The 15982-nt window shown below is 41.4% G+C and overlaps 1 protein-coding gene across 2 annotated transcripts in view; it reads right to left on the bottom strand.

Annotated features, from left to right (window-relative positions):
- Nucleotides 1-15982, bottom strand: part of Ubp1 (upstream binding protein 1) — a 63140-nt gene that overhangs the window by 36398 nt on the left and 10760 nt on the right. For both annotated transcript variants that reach the window (XM_090351816.1, XM_090351815.1), the window contains one exon: nt 1603-1754. In XM_090351816.1, coding sequence (XP_090207942.1) covers nt 1603-1754 — 152 coding nt within the window. The remainder of the gene's footprint in view (nt 1-1602; nt 1755-15982) is intronic.

Consider the following 15982-nt stretch of genomic DNA (forward strand, 5'->3'; position numbering starts at 1 on the left):
CCAAATAATATTAAAAAACAAAAAACCTATTGCTCTTTCCAAATCTCAAGGAATTTAAGATACTATTTAATGAAAAATATATATCACAATACGTATTTTTAACTTTTGCAATACAACCTAGAGCTGTGTACCTATTCAGCAAGAGCTACTAGTATCACTTGGGCTAAGCCCCCAGCTCTTTTCTTCGTATTTTGTTTTTCAGGCCTGAACTGGCCACTAACTGATGATTTTTTTTTTTTTTTTTTTTTTGCCAGTCCTGGGCTTCAGCTCAGGGCCTGAGTTCTGTCCTTGGACTTTCTCAAGGTTAGAGCTCTACCACTTGAGCCTCAGCACCACTTCTGGCTTTTTTCTATGTATGTGGTACCGAGGAATCGAACCCGGGTCTTCGTGCATGCTAGGCAAGCACTTTAACCACTAGGCCAAACTCCCGGCCCCCAACTGATGATTCTCTTGCATTTGCTTCCTTGGTGAGAGCTGGGATTATAGGTATGCATGTGTCACATTGCCTGTCTCACAAGATACTTCCCTTAGGTCCAGGATTTTAACTGAGGGCCTCATACTCTACTACCTAGCCTACCACATGCTCTATGTAAACACATGCATAGTTTCAAGTTTGTAGAAAATATACAATGAAATAAACTGAATCTATTGTTAGCTGAACTCTTTCAAATAATCTCCGACTTTTCTATAATTAGGCACGTCCTATTTTTACAACAATGTTGACTTTTTTTTGTAAAAAACAAAAACTTCAACATACTTTCAGTCTACATATCCAAGAAATCAATTCAGTAAGATAAAAGTACTTTCTATTTTAAAGTGATTAAGTCACAAAAGTTTGAATTAACAACCTTAAAGCAAAGGAGGGGAAGACACTGTCTAAAAGAGAAATGTATGTATTACCTGAATTGTGAAACAGTAACCTCTGTATAATATCTAAATTAACAACATATATTTATATATTTTATATTTTTAAAAATCTAGTCAGGCACTGGTGGCTCAGGCCTGTAATCCTAGCTACACTGGAGGCTCAGATCTGAGGATCGTGGTTCAGACCGTGAAACTCTGATCTCCAATTAACCACCAGAAAAGTGGAAATGGCATCGTGGCTCAGGTGCTAGCCTTGAGCAGAAGAACTCAGACAGTGCCCAGGCCCTCAGTTCAAGCCCCAGGACTGGCAAAAAAGAGAACTTATACTTTCTGAAGGTAAACTTTAGATATGAATAAACTTTTACATAATTGATTAAACTAGACTCCATTCTGGTGAAGTTTAAATCTATTTTCAGCACAAACCTGTCTCATGTCCAAGACCCAGGTGTCTAGCTGAACTTTTGATTCATTCTCAAGTTCCACATTGCAACCACTATCCCTAAAAATAATTGACATCCTTTCCTACTTGCTCCTCCTCTGGATAAAGGCTGAAAAAACCCTAGCATTTTGCTCAAGAGCCTCCTCAATGTAAAGGAGTTTCCACAAATTATTATTACGTTGGTTCAGAGTTCTTGCAATTTTCATTATTACCAATGACCTATGCTATAATGCCAGAACATTTACTTTGGATTTTTGAAGTTATTGCATGTCAATACATGAAAAGGCCATACTAACCTTGGTTCAAGTAAGTGAGTGTCTCGTCATGCAGTTTTACTGCAGGGGATGTTGCAGCGCACATCACATACTGAAAGGGAGGGTGCTTGGTTTCACCATCCAATGGAAGGCTGGAATCTTCCTGCTTGAAAATGGGCAATGCCAACACATCACTGAAAAACAAAAAAGTTTCAAAACTGTCCTTATTTTGGCTTTTTTTCCTCCCTTGGTCCTAAGGGACAGCCTGGAAGTTGTCCCTGAGCTCTTCAGCTCAAGGCTACCTCTCTATCTACAATGCCACTTCCGGTTTTCTAGTAGTTAATTGGAGATAACCACTGATTTTAGTGCCTGAGCTGGCTTTGAACTGCGATCCTCACATCTCAGCCTCCTGAGTAGCTGGAATTACAGGTATGAGCCACCGTACCCAGCTTAAGCTTTATTTATTTTTGAAACCATTTTAGGAGATCTTATCACAGCACTCCCCCCTTCCACTGCTAGGACTTTGTATATAAAGATCAGAAATGATACAAATAACAAAGGAATGGTTATGACTAATTCACCTTAAAAAAAAGTATAATGAATTCTCTAATGGAAGGCATAATAAAGGACGATAAAATAGAGAGTGTAATTAAGGGTATAGTTGAGGAGAGCACCTGCCTACCATGAATGATCCTTAGCATCACCAAAACAGTCTTTTTCTTTAAAAATAGTAAAATACATTTTACTTTTTTATTTTTTTAAGGTAGCCAAGCTTGCATAGCCACCTGTTTTCAAGTGCAGGATCTATTTTTGCTGCCAAAGGTAGGTCACACTGGCACTATGGAATTACAAAGAAGCATTTGATTAAAATGGCACTTTGCACAAAGTTTCCTGGCTAGTGCTGAAAACACAAAGGTTCGTGTCTAGTCTAAAACAATGCCTTCTTCTGCAAAGCAAACATTAGCAGTAGAATCAGCTGCTATTTCTGTAACAGGAATAACTTGTAGAATTGGGAAGGGGACAGACATTTTCTGGAACTCTTGATATTCTGTAAAGCTGGTCATTAAATACACATCTGTCTTTGTTAGTAGTGCTTCAATGAGAGATAGTGAAAATAACATACAGAAGTCATCCTTTTAAAATGTGTAACTTAGGGGCCGGGAGTTTGGCCTAGTGGTTAAAGTGCTTGCCTAGCATGCATGAAGGCCCCGGTTTGATTCCTCGGTACCACATATAGAAAAAAGCCGGAAGTGGTGCTGTGGCTCAAGTGGTAGAGCTCTAGCCTTGAGAAAGTCCAAGGACAGTGCTCAGGCCCTGAGCTCAAGCCCAGGACTGGCAAAAAAACCCAAAAATACAAAATGAACTTCTTTGTGTCTTTAATTTAGAATAAAGTCTTATTAAAAAATAAATAAATAAAATAAAATGTGTAACTTAGTGAATAGGCTAATTTTTTGTTTCGTTCCTGTACTAAGGAATAAATTTGTAGCATCACACTTTGCTCACAATTAGTACACTACCACTCATGCCTCCAATTCCAGCTTTTTGCTAGATAACTAATTCTCCTGAGAATTGGGATATCCAGCTTCAAACCTCAACTTTTAGATCTCAGCCTCTTAAGCAGCAACAAGGATTATAGGTGTGAGCCACTGCACCCTGGTGTTTGTTTTGAGGCAGGATCTTACAATGAAGCCCAGCTGACCTCAAACTCACTACCCTTCCTGAATCTGTGGTTTTAAATACATTCCTAACTGTGTGCGTGTGTGGGTGGGTGTGTTTTACCAGTCCTGGAGCTTGACTTCGGGTCTGGACACTCTCCCTGAGCTTCTTTTACTCAAGGCTAGCACTTTAACACTTGAGGCACAGCACCACTTCCAGCTCTTTCTGTGTATATAGTACTGAGGAATCGAACCCAGGGCTTCTTGCATGCTAGGCAAGCACTCTACCACTGAGCCACATTCCCAGCTCTCAATGAGTTCTTATTAAGAGTTTACTTTTTTTTAAATCCATAAACCTTTATTACAAGATGATCTCATGAACAACAACACAGAATCTGCAATATGAAAGTCATAATTCAATAGATAATCTTGTTACATGTTTACACACATTTGCTCATAAAAAGTAAAATTAAAAGCTGTGTGTGTGCCCTGGCTCATGCCCACCTAGTGCCTCAAGAGGCTGAGATCTAATGATCACGGTTTGAAGCCAGCCACGGGCAAGAGATACTCATCTTCAATTAAGAACCAAAATAGCTGGGTGCCAGTATAATTAATCCCACCTACTCAGGAGGCTGAGATCTGAGGATCAGGGTTCGAAGCCAACCTGGGTAGAAAAGTCCCAGGGAGACTCTGAGCTCTAGTTAACTACTCAAAAGCTGGCGGCGACACTGTGGCTCCAAGTGGTAGAGTCGCTAGCCTTCAGCACAAAGAGGCTCAGGGACAGGGCCCAGGCCCAGAGTTCAAGCCTCACCACCACCACCACCAACAACGAAGAAAACAAAAAAGCAAACAAACAAACAAACAAACAAACAAAAATGGAGCTGTAGCTCAAATAGTAGAATGCTAGAACAACAAAGCTTAGGGACAGCTCCTAGCCACTGAGTTTAATTCCCAGGACTGGCACATACATACACACGCACGTGCACACACACACATACACAGAGAAAAATTTTAAAAGTTATCTAGGTCTTTTGCCTGACATATAACTGTAACCCCTCTGTACATCACCTTTATAATAATAAAATAGAAATTTTACCCCCCCAATAATATTATTTAGAGTGAATGTAGCCTAGGTCAAGCCTCAGGACTGAGTTAAAAAATTATTTAGCAGGGCCAGGAATTTAGCCTAGTGGTAGAATGCTTGCCTAGCATGCAGGAAGACCTAGGTTCGATTCCTCAGTACCATATATAGAGAAATGCCAGAAGTGGTGCTGTGGCTCAAGTAGTAGAGCTCTAGCCTTGAGAAAGCCCAAGGGTAGTGCCCAGCCGCTGAGCCTCAAGCCCAAGACTGACCAAAAACAAACAAAAAACAAAACAAAACAAAATATTTAGCAATATAGACTACCACAGGATATGACTGGGTCAATATTCCTAATGTTTGCTGCAGCATGTCATTTTTTTTAATCTCATTTCCTTATTTTATGATCACAGCATGTGGGAGGCTAAGGCAAGCCTAAGCTACATAGAACACTGTCTCAAAAGCAAAAACAAACAAAAATCTTCCCAGATACAATAGCAGTCATCTATCATCCCTAATTCCCACCCTCCCAGCACTCCCGGTCTCTATTCACCTGCCTACTCTGGACATTGAATGTAAAATATAGTCGCTTGTCTTGTCATGGGCTTTTTTCATTTAACATGTTCTCAAAGTCCATTTATATTATAGCATATGTCAGTATATCACTATTTTTTATACCTTTATTCTGTAGCATGGACATACCATATTCTGTTATCTGTTCAACTGACGAACCTCTGTTGCTTCTTTTCAGCTATTATGAATAATGCTATAAACATGCTTTCATATGTTTTTGTGTAGACATGATTTCAATTCTCTTGGGTACATACCTAGGAGAATTATTGGATCATGTGGTTTCCAAAGCAACTGCACTATTTTTTGCATTTCCATCATTAACTTATGAAGGGTAATTACTAATTTCCAGTATTTCCTTTTTTTTTTTTTTTTTTTTGCAGTCCTGGGGCTTGAACTCAGGGCCTGGGCACGGTCCTTGGACACAGTTTGCTCAAGGATAGGGCTCTGCCTCTTGAGCCATAGTGCCACTTCCAGTTTTTTTTCTGTGTATGTATGTGGTACTGAGGAATAGAACCCTGGGCTTCGTGCATACTAGGCAAATACTCTACTACTAGGATACGCTCCTGGCCCCAATTCCAGTATTTATATATTGGGAATTCCTATGATGATTGTTCAACAAAAAGTAAAATAATACTACACCTCTCTCTCTCTCTCCCTCTCTCCCTCCCTCCCTCCCTCCCTCCCTCCCTCTCTCTCTCTCTCTCTCTCTCTCTCTCCCCCCCCCTTTCCCCTCGGGTTATGGGGCTTGAACTCTGGGTACTGACCCTGAGCTCTTCAGTTCAAAGCTACTGCTCTATCACTTGAGCCACAGCACCACTTCCAGTTTTCTGGTGGTTATTTGGAGGTAAGAGTCTCATGGACTTTCGTGCTCAGGCTGGCTTTGAACCGTGATCCTCAGATCTCAGCCTCCTGAGAAGCTAGGATTACAGGTATGAGCCATGGGCACCGGGCTGAATTTTATTTTCTTTCCTATTTTGGGAGCAGGTATAAAACTTCTGAGAAGACTTCAAATCATACAGTACTTTTGGCCAGAGCAGATAAAATATAGTATAGCATATTCTTATGTCACAGGTTTGTATACAGTTAAAGCCCTTTCAGTAGCAAAGAATGAGCTGAATGCAATTACTGAAAAACAGCTAATTGCTGAAAAATAATATGGAAAAAAACTTCTAAGATTTCAATGCTAACTGCTTGGGTTGGTAGTTATACATAGGTTATCATAGTAAGAACGAAGACTGTGTAAGGATGATAAATAAGCTGTCACAAAAGAAAGTCAATTTGTATTTCTTTCAGATCTTAGAAGGCAACCAACCATCCTTTTACCCACTTGGTAATAGCTTTTCTTTTCTTTTCTTTTTTTTTTGGGGGGGGGGAGGGGTGGTCCTGGGTCTTGGACCCTGGGCCTGGGCGCTAGGATTACATGTGTAGCCACCACACCCGGCTTGGTGATAGCTTTGATGAGCCACAAAGTAAACACTATGCTCATGGCAGGTGCTAAATGATTCTTGAACAAACTTAACATACTTAACAAACAACATATAAAGATAACTTGCAATTTAAAAAGGTTATTTGCGGGCCTGGAGTTTGGCCTAGTGGTAAGAGTGCTTGCCTAGCATGCACAAAGACCGGGGTTCGATTCCTCGGTACCACATATATAGAGAAAGGCTAGAAATGGTGCTGTGGCTCCAGTGGTATGAGTGCTAGACTTGAGAAAGGCTAGAAATGGTGCTGTGGCTCCAGTGGTATGAGTGCTAGCCTTGAGAAAGCCCAAGGACAGTACTCAGGCCCTGAATTCAAGGCCCAGAAATGGCAAAAAAAAAAAAAAATTGCTATTAAAATTCCAATTAACTTGTTTTTAGGTCATTCCTGGGGCTTGAACTCAGAGGCAGGATTCTGTCCCTGAGCAGTTTTTGCTCAAAGCTAGCAGTCTACCATTAAACTAAAGCTTACCTCCAGCGTTTTGGTGGTTAATTGGAGGTAATAGTCTTAACAAACTTTCCTGCCCAGGCTAGCTTTGAACAATTCTCAGATCTCTGTCTCCCAAAGACCTCCAATTAACAGGTGTGAGCCATTGGGGCCTGGCAACTTTGTTTAGTTTTCAGACAAGATTTTACTATGTACGGATGGCCTCTTGCTCTATCCAGTGCAGTCAGACCACTGAATGCTTAAGACTACAAACATGAGCCACCCTTTTTGGCCCTAATTAATTTTTTTGCTTAGTTAAAAAACAAAACGTAGACTGGAGTATATAGAGTTCTTGCTTAGTATGCACAAGGCCTTGGTTTAAACCTCAGTTCTAAAAAGAAAAGAAAATGTTGAGAGAGAGCAGGGCAAGCCAAACTCACTTATCCAGTGAGCGAAACAACTCATCCACTCAAAGCTCAGTGCCAGACTCACAAGATCAAGAAAGAAGAGACTGTTGTGGGTGCTGGAGGCTTACACCTATAATCCTATCTACTCAGAAGGCTGAGATCTGATGAAAGCGGTTCAAAGCCAACCCATGCAGAAAGTCTGAGACTCTTTCAGAAAGACAGAGTGAAGCTGTGTTCAAGTGGTAGAGCACTATCCTTGAGCAAAAAAGCTCAAGGACAGCACCCAGACCATGAATTCAAGACAGAGACAGAGACAGACAGGGAAGAAATTTCAAAAGGGAAAAAAAAGCACCCCCATGTGGGAGCCTTTACCAGCCAGAGACAGTGACCAAATAAATCAGAAGGTAAACACAGCAAAGAAGGAGACGCCAGGACACATGAGCAAATGAAATTCACCTTACTGCGATGCCTCTCCTGGAGCCCATAGAACAAGAAGTCTTCATGGTGGGTGGTGATCGGGGCACTGGCCCATAGAGAAGCTGGGAAAGGCCAGCCATCAGCCACAGGATCAACAAACCCCAATTCAAGCCAGAGAGCAGAGGCTTACAAGGTCTTGCTAGTAGGTCCCAATGCAGAAAGTGCCAGGAGACCCCAGAAATCTGTGTGGGGCATGCACAGCCACCCTACAGCAGCCTAACAGCATTGCTGACAAAGAATTGGCAAAAAGCAGCAGGCTGTCTCAGAGTCCAGTTTAACACTATGAAGTACAGACTGAAAAAGGTGTGTGGTCTTGGGAATTCCCACAGAGACTGAGAGCAGTGAACTCCTAATTTAGCCACGGGAACTGGACCTTGGAAAATCAGAGCACACAGGGACAGAGTCACAGGAGATGGGAAATGAACTGATGGAGCAGAGGACCCTTTCCGAAAAGCCAGACAAAAGCACAAGATGCTGCAACATGCAGCTTCATCTCTAGGCCCCTATTCCACTTAAGAGACCTGCAGGGTAGAAAAACCCAAGTTCACTTCACATTTGCTATACATAAGATGATGTGTTTAGTCCTGTATTACCTCAACTATATCAAATGTTATACTTGTTTAACTCTGGGTGTTCCAGCAGTAAACCAGGAAAAGGCAATTTACCTTTCAATCTCACTGATCAACCCTCTTAATTTGAGTTTCCTATCACTGCCCCTTTTCCTTGTATCCTTTATTCTTCCCTTTTTTTTCTTTTTTAAATTGAAGCCATCTATCTGAGCCAATGTTCCCACCATGTAATCCACCACCTCTTCATGGCTGCCCTCTTCATATACAGCTCCCACACATGCTAGTGAGCTTTCTCATACCACTTCTCACAATGTCCCTTCACTATCAATCTTCCTCAACACCCAAGTACTTCCTAGTAATTACACTACTCAAGTAAAAATCATTTTGTGCACTTTGCTTCACTTTCCACCTTCTGCTTCCTGCCTTGATTCCCTTATTAGTTTACCAGTTTGTCATTCTTCTAATTGACTGTTCCTTCTCCTTTTTCCTTTTCACTCCCTTCTCCCTCCCTCATCAGTATGGCACTTAAGTCTTTTCTCCCGATCTCACTTTCACAGAACCCCAACCGGATACAAGTTTAGATCCCATTTTCTCTCACTCCAACACCTTACTTCACCTTTTCACTAACCTTTCCTATAAAACCTAACTTCAACCCTGCCCCTCCTAAATAACAAAATGCCTGGGGCCGGGAGTTTGGCCTAGTGGTAGAGTGCTTGCCTAGCATGCACGAGGACCCAGGTTTGATTCCTCGGTACCACATACTTAGAAAAAGCCGGAAGTGGTGCTAAGGCTCAAGTGGTAGAGCTCTAGCCTTGAGAAAAATCCAAGGACAGTGCTCAGGCCCTGAGCTTAAGCCCACGATTGGCAAAAAAATAAAAATAAAAAAAAATAACAAAATGCCTGAAATTATTCTAGTAATACTGCCTCTGAGTCTTTGAACTACTCATTCCTCCTCTGGCAAAGGAAGATCGTATAGAAAACAGACATATCCAACTTCAACTAAAAACTCAAACCAGTACCCCCTCATGTTTTGAATCTAACAGAAATGCAACACAGTAGTTTGATATCTATAAAAGTCTTTAAATTCAAAGTTTCCTCACTCAAAGAGGGAAAAAAAATCTAGAGCATGGAGACTGACTAGCTAGCAACTGAGACTAGCCTTTTCAATACATATAGCATCAGAAAATTATGTCCTCATCTAATGAAGTGGTAAGATATGAAATCAGTAACTTAAAATATGGGCCAATGCCTCACAAACCCAGAACCCAGATGCATAAATTTCAGCAAAAGGCCACAAAATCCATGAATAAACAAGACAACATGTTATCCTCAAAACCCAACAATGAAACAGTGAAGGACGTGAGCGTGCAGATGAAAGGCAAAACAGACTCATTAAAACATAAAGTGAGAGAAATGGCTCTAGAATAAAACAATGGATCTTCAAGAAACTAAATGAATTCCAAGAGAAATCAGACCAAAAAAAAAGAAAAAAAATGGAGGACAAATAAGGAAGGAAGGAAGAGATGAAGAGAATGACTGATAACTAGGCATAGTCGAAAACCTGGGTAATAAATCAAAAGAAGCTGGAAAAAGGATATCAGAAATTGAAAATGAAGCAGAGACATTAAATGAGGAATAATCAAAGGCATTGAAAAAGTACTCAGAAGATACCAAAGGGGCATGCAAGAATTGAAGGACTCAATTAAAAAATCAAATTTATGGGCTGGGATTGTGGCCTACTGTTAGCACGCTTGCCTACCATGCATGAAGCCCTGGGTTCGATTCCCTGGAACCACATACACAGAAGAAGCTGGAAGTGGTGCTCTGGCTCAAGTGACAGAGTGTTAGCCTTGAGCAAAAAGTGTCCAAGGACAGTACCCAGGCCTTGAGTTCAAGCCCCAGGACTGGCAAAAAAAAAAAAGCGCAAATTTGTGTATAATGATAATGGAAATAGAGAAGGAAGATGAAATAAAAACTAAAAGCACTGAAAATCTATTGAACAAAATAATAGCAGAAAGCTTCCCCAACCTCAATAAAGAACTTTACCCATCTGATAGAGGTATACAGAACTTGAAGCAGACAAGATCAGAAATAAAAACAAGCCTAGATACACTGTTGTTAAAGCATTGGAGATACAAAATAAGGACATAACACTGGAGGCAGCAAAAAACAAAGAGGGATCTCACAATTGGAAGACAATTAGAATAACTGGATTTTTTTTTAAATTGCCAGTCCTGGAACTTGAACTCAGGGCCTTGGTACTGTCCTTGAGCTTTCTCAAATCGAGTGCTCTACCACTTGAGCCACAGCATCAGTTCTAACTCCTTCTGTGTGTGTGGTACCAAGGAATCCAACCCAGGGCTTTGTGCATGCTAGGCAAGCACTCTACCATTAAATCATGCTCCCGGCTCTAACTGCAGATTTCTTAACAAATTCTAAATGCAAGGAAAACCTAGAGATATAATGCAAGCTCTAGAGAATGACTATCAACACAGCTAGTGTACCCAGAGAAGCTACCATTCACAAGTGACAGAGAAACAAAAACCTCCCAAGAAAAACAAAAACTAAAGGAATTCATGTCCACTAAACCAGCACTAAGAAGGAAAAGAAAGGGAATTCTAGCATCAGAAGATAATCAAAATCAAAGAAATAGAATGAACAAATTTTAGTAGTGGATTAGATGAAACAGTCATAATGTTAAAGGTCAATGATTCAACTCTCCAATCAAAAGACATAGAGCAACAGCCTATGTAAAAATACAAGAGCCAAGCTGGCAGCTGATGGTTCATGCCTATAAATCCCAGCTACTCAGGAGGCTGAGATCTGAGGATTGCAGTCAAGACAGGCAGGACAGGAAAGTCTGTGAGAACTTTATCGTCATTTAACTACCAGAAAAACCAGAAGTAGCACTGTGGCTCAAAGTGGCAGAACACTACCCTCCAGCAAAAAGCTCATGGATAATGCCCAGGCACTGAGTTTTTAAGCCCCACCACCAAAAGGTTTTTTGTTATTTTATCCCCCACTTTTGTCTCTCTCCTTTTTTCTTTTTTTTTGGCCAGTTCTGGGGCTTGAACTCAGAGCCTGGGCACTGTCCTTGGACAGCTTTTGCTCAAGGCTAGCACTCTGCCACTTGAGCCACAGCACCACTTCTGGCTTTTTCTGGGTATGTGGTACCAAGGAATTGAACCCGGGGCTTCATGCATGCTAGGTGAGCACTCCATCACTAGGCTACGCTCTCCACCTCATTGTCTGTTTTTTGTTTTTTTAATCTCCATACTTTCTTCCTTTTTTCGGGCGGGGGTGGGGGGGGAGCAGGGGTGGGGGTGAGGGTGGGGGGGTGGGAAGGGGGGGGAATAGGTCATGGGACTTGAATTCTGGGCGTTGTCCCTGAGCTCTTCAGCTCAAGGCTACTGCCCTACCTCTTGATCCACAGCCCCATTCCCTCCACACTTTTTTTCTTATATGTAAGTTTATCTGTTTAAGGAGTATAAGAAAAGGGAGGGTCAAAGAGTGAACTAATGCAGCAGTGAAACTCCCTAGACATTATGTGGAGAATGAACTATACAAACCAAGCGCCAGCAGCTCACACCTGTAAACCTAGCTACTCAGGATGCTGAGATCAGAAGCTGGTTTGAAGCCAGCCTATGCGTGAAAGTCCTCAGTACTCTTATCTGTAACTCAACTGGTAGAGCTCTAGCCTTGAGCTAAAGAGCGTAGGGACAGTGCCCAGGCCCAGAGTTCAAGCCCCATTACCCACAAAAAAAAAAAAAAAAAAGAAAAGAAAAAGAAAATGAACTATATAACTTGGGGGTGGGGGGGGCTAGGATGGAAAAACTGTTCAAAAAGAAATGTAATCATTGGCTTATGTAACTGTAAACCCTCTGTACATCATGTTTACAATTAAAAAGAGCCAACTATTTGTCTCCAAGAAACATACCTCAGAATCATAAACCAAATTTGGCAAAAAAAAATCCTAGCTATTTTGACAAAAAAAAAGACACAAACCAATAAAAGAGATTAAAAAGAAAAAAAAAACATCACAACAAATATTAAGAAATCTAAATGGGGGGAGGGTAATGGGTACCACGACATGTGAAAGGGTATCAATGTATGTGAATTAATGCACCTTCTATCTGGCAAATATCATGTAACCCTTTTATTAATTACAATAAAAAATTTTAAAAAATAAAAGATATTGGCATCATAAAAAAAAAGAAATCTAAATGATTGGCTGGGCACAGTGGCTCACACCTGTAACTCTACCTACTCAGGAGGCTGAAATCTGAGGATCACAGTTCAAAGCCAGCCCAGGCACTAAAGTCCCTGAAACTCTTATCTCCAATTAACCACTAGAAAACCAGAAATGGTGCTGTGGCTCAAGAGGTAAGATGGTAGCCTTGAGCTGAAGAGCTCAAGGACTACGCCCAGATGCAGAGTCCAAGCCCCACGACAACAGAAGAAAAAAAAAATAATAATAATTGACAGCAGCATACTTCAAGGAGTCCAACAGTGTAACTCCTTTGAACAACTACCAAACCATTCAACAAAATGAGTACTAACAAGTTGAAACGTGTTCTGGGGAGCAGAGAGCAACAAGAGGAGGAGGTATACAAATGGAGGAAGGGTAAGGAAATACAGTCATCATATTTTACGTATACTATGTTCAAATTGAATTATGCAGCTTGATGCATTACACTCAAAACCTGACTTCTGGAATTAAAACCACTTTGTACAACTACTTAATAAAAACAAAAAACAAAACAAAAAAAAAACCTTTTTAACAGCCAAAAGCTGGGCATGGGTGGCTCATGCCTGTAATCCTAAATACTCCGAAGGATCATAGTTCAAGGCCAGCCTGGGCAGGAAAGTCCATGAGACTCTTTTCTCCTTCTTCTCCTCCTCTCCATCCTCCTCCCCTGCTCTTTTTTTTTTCTTGCCAGTCCTGAGGCTTGAACTCAGCCTGAGCACTGTCCTTGGACTTTCTCAAGGGTAGAGCTCTACCACTTGAGCCACAGCACCACATGCTTTTTCTATGTATGTGGAACCCAGGACTTGAACTCGGATCTTTGTGCATCCTAGGCAAGCCCTACCACTAGGCCAAACTCCCAGCACCCATGAGACTCTTATCTCCAATTAACTACCAGAAAACCAGAAGTGGAGCTGGAAAGGCTAATATGATATATATTTTCTTTTCGCAGGGGCTGATCCTAGGCTCAAACATGGCCTGGGCTGTCCCTGAGCTTTCTGTACCACTTGAGTTACAGGTCTATTTCCAGCTCTATTTTGGTGATTAACTTGAGATAAGTCTTACAAACTCTCTTGCCTGGGCAAGATCCTCAACACTCAACCTCCTAAGTTGCTAGGGTTACAGGTGTGAGCCACTGGTGCCTGCTCTCAAATACATTTTCTTAAAAGTACTGAAGAGCTAAGTAGGCCGTAAGGTGATTGCTATGGCTCATATCTGTAATCCTAGCTATTCAGGAGGCTAAAATCTGGTGATTATGGTTTGAAGTCAGATAGAAGAATCCAAGGGACTCCATCTCCAATTAACCAGAAGTAACGCTAGAAAGGAAGTATGGGTCAAGAGGACAAGCATTAACTGTGAATGAAAAAGCCAAGCAAGAATACAAGATTCTCAGTTCAAATCCCAGTAGCAGCACAAAGAAAGAGAGAAGGAGGGAGGGAAGGAAACAGTCTGAAATCTAGAAAAGTGTAATAACTCTATTAGATAAAGGCATTCAAAAAAGCTTCTGACAGGGCCAGGAGTGTAGCCTAGTGGTAGAGTGCTTGCCTAGCATGCATGAAGCTCTGGATTCATTCCTCCGTAACATATACACACAGAAAAGTCGGGAAGTGGTGCTGTGGCTCAAGTGGTAGAACACTAACCTTGAGAAAACCCAAGGACACTGCCCAGGCCCTGAGTTAAAGCCCCAAGACTGGGGGAAAAAAAAAAGAAGTTCTAACAACAGGACACTGCCTAGCCTGAGAATAGAACCACAAAGTTGTATTGTGGTTTTGTTAGCATTATGGGTCTAGGATATGTCAGCTTCCCAGGGTACAGGTAAAGAAAACTATGCAAGTTTTTGCAAGAATCTCTACACCTGTTAGGTTCTCTAGGAAATGGCTAAATTTGGATTAAGGTTGGCTCCCAGGAGTATGACAAACAAACGAAAATCCTTGCACATCAAATTATTCCAAATAATTCTGCAATGCCAGAACTCAAAAAATAACCAGGCATAAAAGGACAAACAAGATTCTAGGAATAAGAACCAACAGCAAAAACAACAGATGGTCTTCACCCAGTTCCAAGTTGTCTCCTGGTATTCAGCTCTTTTCTGCCTCTGTGTGGCAGAGGACTGGAGGTCTGAAAACTACTTCTTGCTGACTAGGGTCTTTTAGGCTGCTCCAAAGAGAAGCACTTGTAGAAAATTAAAAGCAAGAAAGCAAATCCAGGTGCGAAGCAGGCAACTGCACACAATGGCTACCAGGACTCCAGGAAACATCAGTTGTACCCTGCCTGTTAAACGCCCCAGCCTCTTTGCTATTATTAAACCTTTCCCTACTGGAAACATCCAATTTCTGTTTTTCTAACTGGACATAGAATGACACAGATCAAAGACTTCACATTTTCCACATTATCAGACACAAACTATAAAAGTTTGAAGAAATAAATGACAATCTGAAAAGACCTGCAAGAAACAGGAAACAGTAAAAGGACAGCAAAACTAAGAAGGAACATATAGAATTTCTAGAACTGGAAAGTGGAATTGCCAAAATTAAGAACCCAGATTTAACAGCAGCTTACACAGAAACGAAGAGTAATGTAGGAAATGTGTATACTTAAGTTTATCTACGAAACAACACAGAGAAGGAAATGACAAAAAATATACATAAGGAAAAGTGAGACTATTTTATATTGACTGATATGTTCTAGAAGAGGGAACAATGGCATAGAGGCGATACATGAGAAAAAGTCAGAAAATTCCAGAAATGATAAAAATGAAGCAAATCACTGATTTAAGAAGCCTAAATAAGCCAGGCACTGGTGACTCATGCCTACAATACTAGCCTATAATCTGAGGAAGCAGTTCAAAGCTATCCTTGGTAATAAAGTCCAATTAGAGGGGCCAGGAGCATAGCCTAGTGGTAGAGTGCTTGCCTAGCATGCATGAAGCCCTGGGTTCAATTCCTCAGTTCCATATACACAGAAAAAACTGGGAGCGATGCTGTGGCTCAAGTGGTAGAACGCTAGCCTTGAGAAAGCACAAGGACAGTGCCTAAACCCTGAGCTCAAGCCCCAAGACTGGCCAAAAAAAAAAGAAAAGACAATATCAGACCAAACCATTAGATCCTTATCTGGAAACTGGAAGTGGCACTGTGGCTCAAAGTGGTAGAGCACTAGCCTTGAGCAAAAGAAGTCAGGGACAGCACCCAGGCTCAGGGTTCAACCTCCATGACTGCAAGAAGAAGAGAAAGAAAGAAGAAGGGGGAGGGGAGAGGGGGGAGGGGGAAAAAGCAGCCACCCAAACAACCAAACTAGGATAATAAAATTTATTTTTATGTATCATCAAAACAAATCATAAGGGCCAGGGGTGTGGCCTAGTGGTAGAGTGCTTGTCTAGCATGCACGAAGCCCTGGGTTGGATTCCCTGGTACCACATACATAGAAAAAAGCTGGAAGTGGTGCTGAGGCTCAAGTGGTAGAGCACTAGTCTTGAGAAAAACAAGGACAGTGCTCAGGCTCCGAGTTTAAGCCCA

This window comes from Megascapheus bottae, chromosome 18 (assembly GCF_031878675.1).
Source record: "Megascapheus bottae isolate mThoBot1 chromosome 18, mThoBot2.hap1, whole genome shotgun sequence".
NCBI classification, from domain to species: Eukaryota; Metazoa; Chordata; class Mammalia; order Rodentia; family Geomyidae; genus Megascapheus; species Megascapheus bottae.